A 17,363-nucleotide genomic window follows, 5' to 3' on the forward strand; every position below is an offset into this window, starting at 1 on the left:
AACCGTAATGACATGGAACTGACCCCAACCCTGAGGAAATGGAACTGACCCTGGAACTGACCCCAACCCATGATGAAATGGAACTGACCCCAACCGTAATGACATGGAACTGACCCCAACCCTGATGAAATGGAACTGACCCCAACCCTGATGAAATGGAACTGACCCCAACCGTGATGACATGGAAGTGACCCCAACCCTGATTAAATGAAACTGACCCCAACCCTGATTAAATGAAACTGACCCCAACCATGATGAAATGGAACTGACCCCAACCATGATGAAATGGAACTGACCCCAACCCTGATGAAATGGAACTGACCTCAACCCTGATGAAATGGAACTGACCCCAACCCTGATGAAATGGAACTGACCCCAACCCTGATGAAATGGAACTGACCCCAACCCTGATGAAATGGAACTGACCCCAACCCTGATGACATGGAACTGACCCCAACCCTGATGAAATGGAACTGACCCCAACCCTGATGAAATGGAACTGACCCCAACCCTGATGAAATGGAACTGACCCCAAACCTGATGAAATGGAACTGACCCCAACCCATGATGAAATGGAACTGACCCCAACCCTGATGAAATGGAACTGACCCCAACCCTGATGAAATGGAACTGACCCCAACCCTGATGAAATGGAACTGACCCCAACCCAGATGAAATGGAACTGACCCCAACCCTGAGGAAATGGAACTGACCCTGGAACTGACCCCAACCCTGATGAAATGGAACTGACCCCAACCGTAATGACATGGAACTGACCCCAACCCTGAGGAAATGGAACTGACCCTGGAACTGACCCCAACCCATGATGAAATGGAACTGACCCCAACCGTAATGACATGGAACTGACCCCAACCCTGATGAAATGGAACTGACCCCAACCCTGATGAAATGGAACTGACCCCAACCGTGATGACATGGAAGTGACCCCAACCCTGATTAAATGAAACTGACCCCAACCCTGATTAAATGAAACTGACCCCAACCATGATGAAATGGAACTGACCCCAACCATGATGAAATGGAACTGACCCCAACCCTGATGAAATGGAACTGACCTCAACCCTGATGAAATGGAACTGACCCCAACCCTGATGAAATGGAACTGACCCCAACCCTGATGAAATGGAACTGACCCCAACCCTGATGAAATGGAACTGACCCCAACCCTGATGACATGGAACTGACCCCAACCCTGATGAAATGGAACTGACCCCAACCCTGATGAAATGGAACTGACCCCAACCCTGATGAAATGGAACTGACCCCAAACCTGATGAAATGGAACTGACCCCAACCCATGATGAAATGGAACTGACCCCAACCCTGATGAAATGGAACTGACCCCAACCCTGATGAAATGGAACTGACCCCAACCCTGATGAAATGGAACTGACCCCAACCCAGATGAAATGGAACTGACCCCAACCCTGAGGAAATGGAACTGACCCTGGAACTGACCCCAACCCTGATGAAATGGAACTGACCCCAACCCTGATGAAATGGAACTGACCCCAACCCTGATGAAATGGAACTGACCCCAACCCTGATGAAATGGAACTGACCCCAACCCTGATGAAATGGAACTGACACCAATCCTGATGAAATGGAACTGACCCCAACCCTGATGAAATGGAACTGACCCTGGAACTGACCCCAACCCTGATGAAATGGAACTGACCCCAACACTGATGAAATGAAACTGACCCCAACCCTGATGAAATGGAACTGACCCAAACCCTGATGAAATGGAACTGACCCCAACCCTGATGAAATGGAACTGACCACAACCATGATGAAATGAAACTGACCCCAACCCTGATGAAATGGAACTGACCCCAACCCTGATGAAATGGAACTGACCCCAACCCTGAGGAAATGGAACTGACCCTGGAACTGACCCCAACCCTGATGAAATGGAACTGACCCCAACCGTAATGACATGGAACTGACCCCAACCCTGAGGAAATGGAACTGACCCTGGAACTGACCCCAACCCATGATGAAATGGAACTGACCCCAACCGTAATGACATGGAACTGACCCCAACCCTGATGAAATGGAACTGACCCCAACCCTGATGAAATGGAACTGACCCCAACCGTGATGACATGGAACTGACCCCAACCCTGATTAAATGAAACTGACCCCAACCCAGATTAAATGAAACTGACCCCAACCATGATGAAATGGAACTGACCCCAACCATGATGAAATGGAACTGACCCCAACCCTGATGAAATGGAACTGACCTCAACCCTGATGAAATGGAACTGACCCCAACCCTGATGAAATGGAACTGACCCCAACCCTGATGAAATGGAACTGACCCCAACCCTGATGAAATGGAACTGACCCCAACCCTGATGACATGGAACTGACCCCAACCCTGATGAAATGGAACTGACCCCAACCCTGATGAAATGGAACTGACCCCAACCCTGATGAAATGGAACTGACCCCAAACCTGATGAAATGGAACTGACCCCAACCCATGATGAAATGGAACTGACCCCAACCCTGATGAAATGGAACTGACCCCAACCCTGATGAAATGGAACTGACCCCAACCCTGATGAAATGGAACTGACCCCAACCCAGATGAAATGGAACTGACCCCAACCCTGAGGAAATGGAACTGACCCTGGAACTGACCCCAACCCTGATGAAATGGAACTGACCCCAACCCTGATGAAATGGAACTGACCCCAACCCTGATGAAATGGAACTGACCCCAACCCTGATGAAATGGAACTGACCCCAACCCTGATGAAATGGAACTGACACCAATCCTGATGAAATGGAACTGACCCCAACCCTGATGAAATGGAACTGACCCTGGAACTGACCCCAACCCTGATGAAATGGAACTGACCCCAACACTGATGAAATGAAACTGACCCCAACCCTGATGAAATGGAACTGACCCAAACCCTGATGAAATGGAACTGACCCCAACCCTGATGAAATGGAACTGACCACAACCATGATGAAATGAAACTGACCCCAACCCTGATGAAATGGAACTGACCCCAACCCTGATGAAATGGAACTGACCCCAACCCTGATGAAATGGAACTGACCCCAACCGTGATGACATGGAACTGACCCCAACCATGATGACATGGAACTGACCCCAACCCTGATGAAATGGAACTGACCCAAACCCTGATGAAATGGAACTGACCCCAACCCTGATGAAATGGAACTGACCACAACCATGATGAAATGAAACTGACCCCAACCCTGATGAAATGGAACTGACCCCAACCCATGATGAAATGGAACTGACCCCAACCCTGATGAAATGGAACTGACCCCAACCCTGATGAAATGGAACTGACTCCAACCCTGATGAAATGGAACTGACCCCAACCCTGATGAAATGGAACTGACCCCAACCCTGATGAAATGGAACTGACCCCAACCCTGATGAAATGGAACTGACCCCAACCCTGATGAAATGGAACTGACCACAACCATGATGAAATGGAACTGACCCCAACCCTGAGGAAATGGAACTGACCCTGGAACTGACCCCAACCCTGATGAAATGGAACTGACCCCAACCGTAATGACATGGAACTGACCCCAACCCTGAGGAAATGGAACTGACCCTGGAACTGACCCCAACCCATGATGAAATGGAACTGACCCCAACCGTAATGACATGGAACTGACCCCAACCCTGATGAAATGGAACTGACCCCAACCCTGATGAAATGGAACTGACCCTAACCCTGATGAAATGGAACTGACCCCAACCCTGATGAAATGGAACTGACACCAATCCTGATGAAATGGAACTGACCCCAACCCTGATGAAATGGAACTGACCCTGGAACTGACCCCAACCCTGATGAAATGGAACTGAACCCAACCCTGATGACATGGAACTGACCCCAACCCTGATGAAATGGAACTGACCCCAACCCGGATTAAATGGAACTGACCCCAACCCTGATGAAATTCAACTGACCCCAACCCTGATGAAGTGGACCTGACCCCAACCATGATGAAATGGAACTGACCCCAACCCAGATGAAATGGAACTGACCCCAACCCTGATGAAATGGAACTGACCCCAACCCTGATGAAATGGAACTGACTCCAACCCTGATGAAATGGAACTGACCCCAACCCTGATGAAATGGAACTGACCCCAACCCTGATGAAATGGAACTGACCCCAACCCTGATGAAATGGAACTGACCCCAACCCTGATGAAATGGAACTGACCCCAACCATGATGAAATGGAACTGACCCCAACCCTGATGAAATGGAACTGACCCCAACCCTGATGAAATGGAACTGACCCCAACCCTGATGAAATGGAACTGACCCCAACCGTGATGACATGGAACTGACCCCAACCGTGATGACATGGAACTGACCCCAACCCTGATTAAATGAAACTGACCCCAACCCTGATGAAATGAAACTGACCCCAACCATGATGAAATGGAACTGACCCCAACCATGATGAAATGGAACTGACCCCAACCCTGACGAAATGGAACTGACCCCAACCATGACGAAATGGAACTGACCCCAACCCTGATGAAATGGAACTGACCCCAACCCTGATGAAATGGAACTGACCCCAACCGTGATGACATGGAACTGACCCCAACCATGATGACATGGAACTGACCCCAACCCTGATGAAATGGAACTGACCCAAACCCTGATGAAATGGAACTGACCCCAACCCTGATGAAATGGAACTGACCACAACCATGATGAAATGAAACTGACCCCAACCCTGATGAAATGGAACTGACCCCAACCCATGATGAATTGGAACTGACCCCAACCCTGATGAAATGGAACTGACCCCAACCCTGATGAAATGGAACTGACTCCAACCCTGATGAAATGGAACTGACCCCAACCCTGATGAAATGGAACTGACCCCAACCCTGATGAAATGGAACTGACCCCAACCCTGATGAAATGGAACTGACCCCAACCCTGAGGAAATGGAACTGACCCTGGAACTGACCCCAACCCTGATGAAATGGAACTGACCCCAACCGTAATGACATGGAACTGACCCCAACCCATGATGAAATGGAACTGACCCCAACCGTAATGACATGGAACTGACCCAAACCCTGATGAAATGGAACTGACCCCAACCCTGATGAAATGGAACTGACCACAACCATGATGAAATGAAACTGACCCCAACCCTGATGAAATGGAACTGACCCCAACCCATGATGAATTGGAACTGACCCCAACCCTGATGAAATGGAACTGACCCCAACCCTGATGAAATGGAACTGACTCCAACCCTGATGAAATGGAACTGACCCCAACCCTGATGAAATGGAACTGACCCCAACCCTGATGAAATGGAACTGACCCCAACCCTGATGAAATGGAACTGACCCCAACCCTGAGGAAATGGAACTGACCCTGGAACTGACCCCAACCCTGATGAAATGGAACTGACCCCAACCGTAATGACATGGAACTGACCCCAACCCTGAGGAAATGGAACTGACCCTGGAACTGACCCCAACCCATGATGAAATGGAACTGACCCCAACCGTAATGACATGGAACTGACCCCAACCCTGATGAAATGGAACTGACCCCAACCCTGATGAAATGGAACTGACCCCAACCCTGATGAAATGGAACTGACCCTAACCCTGATGAAATGGAACTGACCCCAACCCTGATGAAATGGAACTGACACCAATCCTGATGAAATGGAACTGACCCCAACCCTGATGAAATGGAACTGACCCTGGAACTGACCCCAACCCTGATGAAATGGAACTGAACCCAACCCTGATGACATGGAACTTACCCCAACCCTGATGAAATGGAACTGACCCCAACCAGGATTAAATGGAACTGACCCCAACCCTGATGAAATTCAACTGACCCCAACCCTGATGAAGTGGACCTGACCCCAACCATGATGAAATGGAACTGACCCCAACCCAGATGAAATGGAACTGACCCCAACCCTGATGAAATGGAACTGACCCCAACCCTGATGAAATGGAACTGACTCCAACCCTGATGAAATGGAACTGACCCCAACCCTGATGAAATGGAACTGACCCCAACCCTGATGAAATGGAACTGACCCCAACCCTGATGAAATGGAACTGACCCCAACCCTGATGAAATGGAACTGACCCCAACCATGATGAAATGGAACTGACCCCAACCCTGAGGAAATGGAACTGACCCTGGAACTGACCCCAACCCTGATGAAATGGAACTGACCCCAACCGTAATGACATGGAACTGACCCCAACCCTGAGGAAATGGAACTGACCCTGGAACTGACCCCAACCCATGATGAAATGGAACTGACCCCAACCGTAATGACATGGAACTGACCCCAACCCTGATGAAATGGAACTGACCCCAACCCTGATGAAATGGAACTGACCCCAACCCTGATGAAATGGAACTGACCCTAACCCTGATGAAATGGAACTGACCCCAACCCTGATGAAATGGAACTGACACCAATCCTGATGAAATGGAACTGACCCCAACCCTGATGAAATGGAACTGACCCTGGAACTGACCCCAACCCTGATGAAATGGAACTGAACCCAACCCTGATGACATGGAACTGACCCCAACCCTGATGAAATGGAACTGACCCCAACCCGGATGAAATGGAACTGACCCCAACCCTGATGAAATTCAACTGACCCCAACCCTGATGAAGTGGACCTGACCCCAACCATGATGAAATGGAACTGACCCCAACCCAGATGAAATGGAACTGACCCCAACCCTGATGAAATGGAACTGACCCCAACCATGATGAAATGGAACTGACCCCAACCCTGATGAAATGGAACTGACCCCAACCCTGATGAAATGGAACTGACCCCAACCCTGATGAAATGGAACTGACCCCAACCCTGATGAAATGGAACTGACCCCAACCATGATGAAATGGAACTGACCCCAACCCTGATGAAATGAAACTGACCCCAACCATGATGAAATGGAACTGACCCCAACCATGAAATCTATATGTACTTACTCTGAAATTATTATGGCCACTTCCTGGCAAAGAAAAAAAAGAGCCATCGTGTAAAACTTACCCCGTCGCCTGATTTTTGTAAGTCCAAGTTGGGCAGAGAAGGCATGTGAACAAACGCTTTCTTCCTCAGTCCACTATAACAGTATTTAGATTTGCCCCTCATGCCCAGGCGGCGAGCCTTCATGTTGGGAAACACATGCTTCATGATCTTTCCAAAGTCTGCAGCACTCAATGGGTGGTAGGCAAGACTGTCACAGTAGCTCCTGAAACACATTCACAATATGATAGACTTGACTTGTATTAATACAATATGGTAGACATGACTTGTATTAATACAATATGATAGACAGGACTTGTAATACAATATGATAGACATGACTTTTATTAATACAATATGATAGACATGACTTGTATTAATACAATATGATAGACATGACTTGTAATACAATATGATAGACATGACTTTTATTAATACAATATGATAGACATGACTTGTAATACGATATGATAGACAGGACTTGTAATACAATATGATAGACATGACTTGTAATACAATATGATAGACATGACTTGTATTAATACAATATGATAGACATGTGTCAGGTTTTGGTCACTAGATGTCCCCATTGCACCTTTTTTGTACCTTTTGTTTTTCCTTGCTCTAATTATTGTTTGCACCTGTGTGTCGTTCCCTTGTTAGTATTTAAACCCTGTGTGTTCCTCAGTTCCTTGCTCAGTGTTTGTATGTTAGCACCCAGCCCCAGCCCAAGCCTTGTTCTGAACATATGATTCTCCTATTGGATTTTCCAGAGGTTCTCTGGTTTAGTTCTTGTGTATTTTTGAGTAGTCTTTTCAGGTTTGTTTTTCCCTGCTGTTTTTACCACTTTGTGGAGTTGCTTTGTATTTTAGAGGATATCCATTTTGTGCTTCTTGGCTTTATGTTTGGACATTGTGGATTTAGATTCTTTGCCTGAAGATTTTGTTCTTTAATTAAACCACCATCTCTAGTACTGCTGTGTCTGCCTCATCTTCTGGGTTCTGACGATTATTAGTGACTGTTTCTCGCACCGGGTCCTGACACATGACTTGTAATACAATATGATAGACATGACTTGTATTAATGTAATATGGTAGACATGACTTGTAATGTAATATGATAGACATGACTTGTAATACAATATGATAGACAGGACTTGTAATACAATATGATAGACATGACTTGTATTAATACAATATGATAGACAGAACTTGTAATTTACATTTACATTTAAGTCATTTAGCAGACGCTCTTATCCAGAGCGACTTACAAATTGGAATACAATATGATAGACAGGACTTGTAATACAATATGATAGACATGACTTGTAATACAATATGATAGACATTTTTTATTTCTCCTTTATTTAACCAGGTAGGCTAGTTGAGAACAAGTTCTCATTTGCAACTGCGACCTGGCCAAGATAAAGCATAGCAGTGTGAACAGACAACAACACAGAGTTACACATGGAGTAAACAATAAACAAGTCAATAACATGGTAGAAAAAAGAGAATCTATATACAATGTGTGCAAAAGGCAAGAGGTTACATGACTTGTAATAATACGATATGATAGACATGACTTGTAATACAATATGATAGACATGACTTGTATTAATACAATATGATAGACAGGACTTGTATTAATACAATATGATATACATGACTTGTAATACAATATGATAGACATGACTTGTATTAATACAATATGATAGACAGGACTTGTATTAATACAATATGATAGACAGGACTTGTATTAATACAATATGATATACATGACTTGTATTAATACAATATGATAGACATGACTTGTATTAATACAATATGATAGACATGACTTGTAATACAATATGATAGACATGACTTGTAATACAATATGATAGACATGACTTGTATTAATATAATATGATATACATGACTTGTATTAATACAATATGGTAGACATGACTTGTAATACAATATGATAGACATGACTTGTAATACAATATGATATACATGACTTTTATTAATACAATATGATAGACATGACTTGTAATAATACAATATGATATACATGACTTGTATTAATATAATATGATATACATGACTTGTATTAATACAATATGGTAGACATGACTTGTATTAATACAATACAATCTGTACATGTTGAGTTATTCCTAACCACTGTTGCCCCTGCATTGCTTGCCATCTCTGGGGTTTAAGGCTGGGTAACTGTTGATGTGAACAGGGCTTTATAAAATACATTTGATTGACAGAAAGAAACACACTAAAGTTAAATGATTCTCCAGTGAATATAAGATAAACAAATATAATAAATGTAAACGTGGCAAATAAACTTAAAACTTTTGAACTAGAACTTGGATGATTTTCCTATCGACGATTTTGGCACAAGGTACATTCATCAATCCATTCCTTCAACCGGACAAACCACTACTAATACACTCAACGGCTGCTGTCTCAGACACAGTTTAAACCTAGTCTAGGAAGCACTTTCGATGGAGATTCTGTGCTGAGAACCCAGGTAGGGTTACAAAATTCCAGTACCTTTCCTCAAAAATAACCAGGTTTTTCAGAAATCCTGGTTTGGAGGATTTAAGATTTTTTTTGCTTATTCCCTTTTGATTCCTGTCAATCTTCTAACCAGGATTTCCTGGAAAACCTTTTGCAAACCTAATGTACAGGCCATACTCACTTGTACTCGTCGTACACCTCTTGCTTTGGCAGTGATGTCTCAGGGTGCTCCTCTAGGTGATTCCGGATCCAGTTGAAAGCGTACATCTGTTGTGTCCGACTGGACGACATGCCACTCTGGTCACTGAAACGGTTAAAGTCACACCGACACAAACAGGTTAGTGGTGAAACGGACCTGGAAACTGATACGTTCTTGTGATGTGTGTTTGACCTTGAAAAGACAAGGCAGTGTGTAAAGAAAGACGGTCTCCGGTTTTGTTTTGGATTTCTTTCAGGGAATAGTGTGTGTGTGTGTGTGTGTGTGTGTGTGTGTGTGTGTGTGTGTGTGTGTGTGTGTGTGTGTGTGTGTGTGCGTCTGTGTGTGCGTCTGTGTGTGTGTGTGCGTGTGTGTGTGTAATGTAGTAAGTACCATAGTCCAGGAGTGGTGGCTCTCTGGTTCTCATTCCTAGTGATGTTGCAGTGTTGAAGAGTTGAGGTAATGGATGGACAAACAGATAAAGACGGAGTAACAAATTAAGAAACACGGAAAGCTGGATATAATAGCAAATCAATCATTATACTAGTAGCGCTTCATAATCGTACGAATAAACATTATATGAGCAGTCATAAGCATTAGATCACAATACAGAGACTGCAGTGTTGAATATTGATGCAAAGGAATTGTAGAGAAAAAAAAATTCTCCCAAAATGCACTGAAATATTAGTCGAATGAATACATCCTGCTTGTAGAGCCCTGCACGGGCATTCATTTTAAGCCCCCGCCCACCCATGCCTGGGAAGTTCAGGCCCTACCTACCCAGGCCTGATTACTTCTGCCAAATGTAAGGACTCTGCCCGAAATCCGAAATAACTTCCTATTTTTTTGTAAATCCATGAGCTGCTCCTCTCTGTCTGTCACCAGCTCCCTGCGCGCAGCTCGCTCTGCATGCGCTCTGCTTATGGCGACTCTGAGTCTGTGAGTAACCGTAGCAACGGCTCCGCTTGAGCTCTGCTCCGCTCAACGAAGATACACCAGAAAGCAGTTAGCTGTTAGCTACTTTTCATTACTCTAAACTCGGGACAAAAATAACCTCTTCTGTCTTGTATTTGACGAGGCTGAAGCGCTTCAGACACCATGGTAATGATCTTAGTCAGATATGACTGTACTGCAGCAGCAGCAGAGCACGAGCGAATGGCTCAGCTTCAAAATGTTACTGATCAATTTAGTTTTGAACGAGCCCTGCCGGTACTCTAGTTATTGATGAAAAAAATAGGCCCTAACCGGATGTATAATGTCGTGGCCTGTCGGGATCGGGCAGCGCTCTACCTGCTTGTGATCAAAAAACAGCTGGGTAAAAACATATCAGGAAACCCCCAAAAATAAAATGGCCATAACAGTTTGTAACTTCCTGCTCCACAAACAGAAATATAGGCTACAAAGTGCAATGAGAGATTATATTATAAAATATAGGATACAAAGTGGAATGAGAGAATATATTATAAAATATAGGATACAAAGTGCAATGAGAGAATATATTATAAAATATAGGATACAAAGTGGAATGAGAGAATATATTATAAAATATAGGATACAAAGTGGAATGAGAGAATACGGTTCCTTCAGGAAGTGTTCACACCCCTTTGACTTTTTCCACATGTTGTTGTGTTACAGCCAGAATTTAAAATGGATTACATTTTGTCACTGGTCTACACACAATAATGTCAACGTGGAATTATGTTTTTCGAAATGTTTACAAATAGATTTAAAATAAAAAGCTTGATTGTCAATAAGTTTTCAACCCATTTCTTATGGTAAGGCTAAAAAGGTTCAGGAGTAAAACATTAATATTAGTGTTTAACATGACACCCCACACATACAATTATCTGTAAGGTCCGTCAGTCGCGCAGTGAATTTCAAACACAGATTAAACCACAAAGACCAGGGAGATTTTCCATTGCCTCGCAAAGAAGGGCAGCTATTGGTAGATGGGTCAACAACAACAAAAAATGTTGAATATCTCTTTGAACATGGTGAAGTTATTAATTACACTTTGGATGGTGTATCAATACACCCAGTCACTACAAAGATACAGGCGTCCTTCCTAACTCAGTTGCCGGAGAGGAAGGAAACTGCTCAGGGATTTCACCATGAGGCTAATGGTGACTTTCTGTGATAGAAGAAAACTGAGGATGGATCAACAACATTGTAGTTCCTCCACAATACTAACATAAATAACAGAGTGAAAGTAAAGAAGCCTGTACAGAATAAAAATATTCCAAAACATGCATCCTGTTTGCAATAAGGCACTAAAGTAATACTGCAAAGAATGTGGCAAAGCAATTCACTTTTTGTCCTGAATACAAAGTGTTATGTTTGGGGCAAATCCAATACAACACTTTACTGAGTACCACTCTCCATATTTTGAAGCATAGCGGTGGCTGCATCATGTTATGAGTATGCTTGTAATCGTTAAGGACTGGGGACTTTTTCAGGTTAAAAAAGAAACGGAATGGAGCTAAGCACAGGCAAAATCCGAGAGGAAAACCTGGTTCAGTCTGCTTTCCACCAGACACTGGGAGAATAATTCACGTATCAGCAGGACAATAACCTAAAATCCAAGGCCACATCTACACTGGAGTTGCTTACCAAGAAGAAAGTGAATGTTCCTGAGTGGCCGAGTTAAAGTTTTGACTTAAATCTGCTTGAATATCTATGACAAGGCTTGTAAATGGTTGTCTAGCAATGATCAAAAAACTATTTGACAGAGCTTGAAGAATTTTCAAAAGAATAATAGGCAAATGTTGCACCATCCAAGAGTGGAAAGCTCTTAGAGATTTACCCAGAAAGACTTGCAGCTGTAATCACTGCCAAAGGTGATTCTAACATGTAATGACTCAGGAGGTTGAATACTTATCAAGATATATTACTGTTTTATTATTCATGTTTTTAAAAATACATATATATTTTTTTTTTTTTACAAATGTTAGAATTTTTCTGCCACTTTGACTTTATAGAGTATTTTGTGTAGATCGTTAACAAAATATGATAATGAAATCAATTTGAATCTTGCTTTGTAAAACAACAACATTTGTAAAAAGGCAAAGGGGAGTGAATACTTTCGGAAAGTATATATATGTATATATATATATGTATGTATATGTATATATGTATATGATGTATATGTATATATATGTATATATATATATGTATATATATATATGTATATATATGTATGTATATGTATATATATGTATATATATATGTATATATATATATGTATGTATATTATAAAATATAGGCTACAAAGTGCAATGAGGTATAGCTAAATGGTTCTGTATGGCTCAGTTGGTAGAGCAAGGCCCTCGCGATGCCTGGACTGCGGGTTTGATTCCAGGTGCCACCCATACCAAACATTTAGTCTCCCTGGGATAAAAGCATCTGCTACATGACATATATATATACTGGGGGTATACTGGGGATATATATATATATATATATATATATATATATATATATATATATTATTATTAATAAATGAGAGAAAAAGGAGAAACAAGAAATTACCTTTTATCATTGCCATTGCTGGGACCAGAAGGCAACTTCAAGTAGAGGTAGAGTTTTTCGATGTCTGTAAACTTCTCAACATCTTGCTGTAAAATGAGAGGTAGTAGAGGGGAAACAAAACATGTAGTACTGCTTCACTGTTGCCAGTTACTACTTACTTTAGTTGAATGTACTACTTTAAAAAAATATATATATATTTTACTAGGCAAGTCAGTTAAGAACAAATTCTTATTTTCAATGACAGCCTCCCAGGGAACGGTGGGTTAACTGCCTTGTTCAGGGGAAGAACTACAACTCGGGGATTCAATCCTGCAACCTTTTGGTTACTAGTCCAACGCTCTAACCACTGGGCTACGCTGCCGCCCCAATGTACTGCTTGTAGTTACAGGTAACTGCCAAAATAAAGGAAACCCCAACATAAAGTGTCTTAGTAGGGCGTTGGGTCACCACAACCCAGAACAGCTTCAATCCACCTTGACATAGATTCTACAAGTGTCTGGAACTCTATTGGAGGGATGAGACACCATTCTTCCAAGAGAAATTCCATAATTTGGTGATTTGTTGATGGTGGTGGAAAACACAGCATCTCGGCAGGTAGCCTAGTGGTTAAAGCGTTGGGCCAGTAACCAAAAGGTTGCTAGATCGAATCCCTGAGCTGACAAGGTATAAATCTGTTGTTCTGCCCCTGAACAAGGCAGTTAACCCACTGTTCCTAGGCTGTTATTGTAAATAATAATTTGTTCTTTAACTGACTTGCCTAGTTAAATAAAGGTTAAATAAAAAAAATCTCCCAGAATTGTTCAACAGTGTTGAGATCTGGTGACTGGCATGGGGTTTTCATGTTTTCCTGCTCATCAAACCATTCCGTGACCACTCGTGCCCTGTGGATGGGGGGCATTGTCATCCGACGGGGCCATAACTACGGTAGCCAGAATCATCGACTTCCCAGCTATTTTTTTATACATGACCTTAAGCATGATGGAATGTTAATTGTTCAATTAACTCAGGAACCACACCTGTGTGGAAGCACCTGCTTTAAATATACTTTGTATCCACCATTCAATCAAGTGTTTCCATTACTTTGGCAGTTACATGTCAGTCTTTCTAGATAAGACTAAAATGCCATGTAAATGTGGTTATCATGATAATCAAAATACTACACATGTTGCTGGCTCACTGACAACCTGTATTTGATTCCCACTACACATGTTGCCGGCTCACTGGCAACCTGTATTTGATTCCCACTACACATGTTGCTGGCTCACTGACAACCTGTATTTGATTCCCACTACACATGTTGCTGGCTCACTGGCAACCTGTATTTGATTCCCACTACACATGTTGCCGGCTCACTGACAACCTGTATTTGATTCCCACTACACATGTTGCTGGCTCACTGACAACCTGTATTTGATTCCCACTACACATGTTGCTGGCTCACTGACAACACGTATTTGATTCCCACTACACAACAGATGACACCCCACCTCCTTTTCAATTGGTTTCTAAAGTTTTCATGAATGTCATCACTTCATTCTCTATTTGCCTCTTTGTTGTTAAGGGTAGCGATACTTATGAATGAGATGAGAGTTGTCAGCCAATCAGCGGAGAATAAAATAGCAATTTACTGGATTCCACCACAACCTGTGTAACGTCCATCGTTAGGAGAAAGAGAGGAGGACCAAGGAGCAGGGTAGTAAGTATCCATTTTAATAAGGATACTTGAACATAAAGAACAAAAAACGGACAAAATAAACGAAGACGAAACAGTCCCGTATGGTGACAACACAGGAACAATCACCCACACCCCACAATACAAAACAGGCTACCTAAATATGGTTCCCAATCAGAGACAACGACTAACACCTGCCTCTGATTGAGAACCATATCAGGCCAAACACATAGAAATAGACAAACTAGACATACAACATAGAATGCCCACTCAGATCACACCCTGACCAAACAAAACATAGAAACATACAAAGCAAACTATGGTCAGGGCGTGACAACCTGCTTGTTAGCAGCCGCCTGCCACAGTCTTTTCTAAACAATTTAGGCTAGCTATAGTCTGCTTTCATTCTATTATGATTGGCACACGTAAGGCACACATATTAAATGGGTCATCATATCAGTAAGGCTTATTACCAGGATTGTGTTCATTAAGCACACAAAGAGAGAAGAAAAAAAATGGACTGACATTGTAAGGAACTACCTGGACCTGTCCAATAACAATCAAATGTTTTTTTTGCATTTCGTTGAAAACCATTTTGCTATGGTTGTGCCCTGATGAACACGACCCAGGTTAAGACTTTGCGTATGATAATGACACAGCGTAACATTATCAAGCCGACATCTGAGACACGGGCCCGTGGTGACAGGATGAACAGACCAGACCAGAGACATGACAGAATCTTCGCACAGCACTCATTACTCTGAGACACGGGCCCGCGGTGACAGGATGAACAGACCAGACAGACTGTCATGCTCTCTATGTTGACACAGACAAGCGATATAGTAATAATAATAACACATTCAGTGATCCCTTCAGGGTTTGGGGTCGATTCCATTTCAATTCCAGTGAATCCACAAAGTAAACAAAACTCCGATTCCAATACCAAAATGTCCTCATTGTGAAAAGAATTTGAAATTTCAGTGTCCTTCCTGAATTGGAATTTAAATGGAATTGACCCCAAACCTCGATAGCTTATCAGCCTTATGACATTATTATGAAGGCTCATAACTACATGCTTATAACCCGCATTATACCTGCGGTATATACCTCATTTAAATAAAGTTGTTACTGAAACACAGTTGTACTCGCAATTTCTGGTATTTCTCTGCCATATTCTTCAAAAAGACACAAGGAAATCGAAATCATCACTAAATTGGTGCATTCCGGTAGATTCCGGCACCTTTGACCTAAAGTCTAAAGTCTTGTTTTTCACTCTGCATCTAAGACATAAACTGATATCTATCTATGACGATCACAACTACTCACCAATATGTTGTCCACTTTTGACTGGACAGATTTGCTACAGTGAGAGAGAGAGAAAAATAGAGAGAGAGAGAGAGAAGGGGGGGAGAGAGAGAGGGGGAATAGAGAGAGAGAGAGAGAGAGAGAGAGAGAGAAGGGGGGAGAGAGAGAGGGGGAATAGAGAGAGAGAGAGGGAGGGGGGCAGAAAGGGAGAGAGACAGTGGGAAAAGGCAGTAGCATAACAAACATGTTCTCAGGTCAGTACAAGCCCTCAATTCAATCAATCAATCAATCAATTTTATTTTATATAGCCCTTCGTACATCAGATAATATCTCGAAGTGCTGTACAGAAACCCAGCCTAAAACCCCAAACAGCTAGAATGCAGGTGTAGAAGCACGGTGGCTAGGAAAAACTCCCTAGAAAGGCCAAAACCTAGGAAGAAACCTAGAGAGGAACCAGGCTATGAGGGGTGGCCAGTCCTCTTCTGGACCACACAACAGCATGTTGCGTTTACATCATAGCAATAGAATCTAGAAGGAGACCCCGAGGCCCTATGGCCTACCTACACCCTATTCACTTATGATAGGATGTGATAGGGGTATGATAGGATAAGATTTGATAGGATGTGATAGGATGTGACAGAATATGACAAGATATGATAGGCCTAAGCAACGTGGTGGATATCCCACCTAGCCAAAGTATTACTATCTAGGACAGGTCTCATCAACAAGAATACGGAACAGTCCACGTTGTGCCCAAACACTGGATTCAATGGCATTATGGGTAATTTATGTCATGGACATATAGCTGGCTAATCATACTGCAGTCTTATGACTTTCATTGGGCCTCCCTTGGCTATGCATGCATACATGTAGCTAGCTAGCTATTACACACACATTACATTATCAATGTTAGCTAGCTAGTTGTCATGTTGTAGCTAGCAAGCTACAGTGTGTGTGTACAGCCAGCTATTTCACTGTCTGTAAAATTGGCTAGCTATCTAGGCTAACTAGCAGCAATCATTTCACAACCAGCCCCACAGCCTAGCAAGGAGAGATGACCAAT

The 17,363-nt window shown here is 42.9% G+C and overlaps 1 protein-coding gene across 1 annotated transcript in view; it reads right to left on the reverse strand.

The window, feature by feature from the left end:
• Positions 1–17,363, reverse strand: part of LOC129861961 (DNA-binding protein RFX7-like) — a 50,512-nt gene that overhangs the window by 32,396 nt on the left and 753 nt on the right. Inside the window, exons 2-6 of the mRNA XM_055933191.1 lie at positions 16,322–16,355; positions 13,324–13,409; positions 10,189–10,224; positions 9,781–9,903; positions 7,114–7,315 (exon numbers count right to left, since the gene is read on the reverse strand). Of these exons, the coding sequence (XP_055789166.1) occupies positions 7,114–7,315; positions 9,781–9,903; positions 10,189–10,224; positions 13,324–13,409; positions 16,322–16,355 (481 nt within the window). The remainder of the gene's footprint in view (positions 1–7,113; positions 7,316–9,780; positions 9,904–10,188; positions 10,225–13,323; positions 13,410–16,321; positions 16,356–17,363) is intronic.

The sequence above is a fragment of the Salvelinus fontinalis genome, chromosome 9, assembly GCF_029448725.1.
Source record: "Salvelinus fontinalis isolate EN_2023a chromosome 9, ASM2944872v1, whole genome shotgun sequence".
Lineage (NCBI taxonomy): Eukaryota > Metazoa > Chordata > Actinopteri > Salmoniformes > Salmonidae > Salvelinus > Salvelinus fontinalis.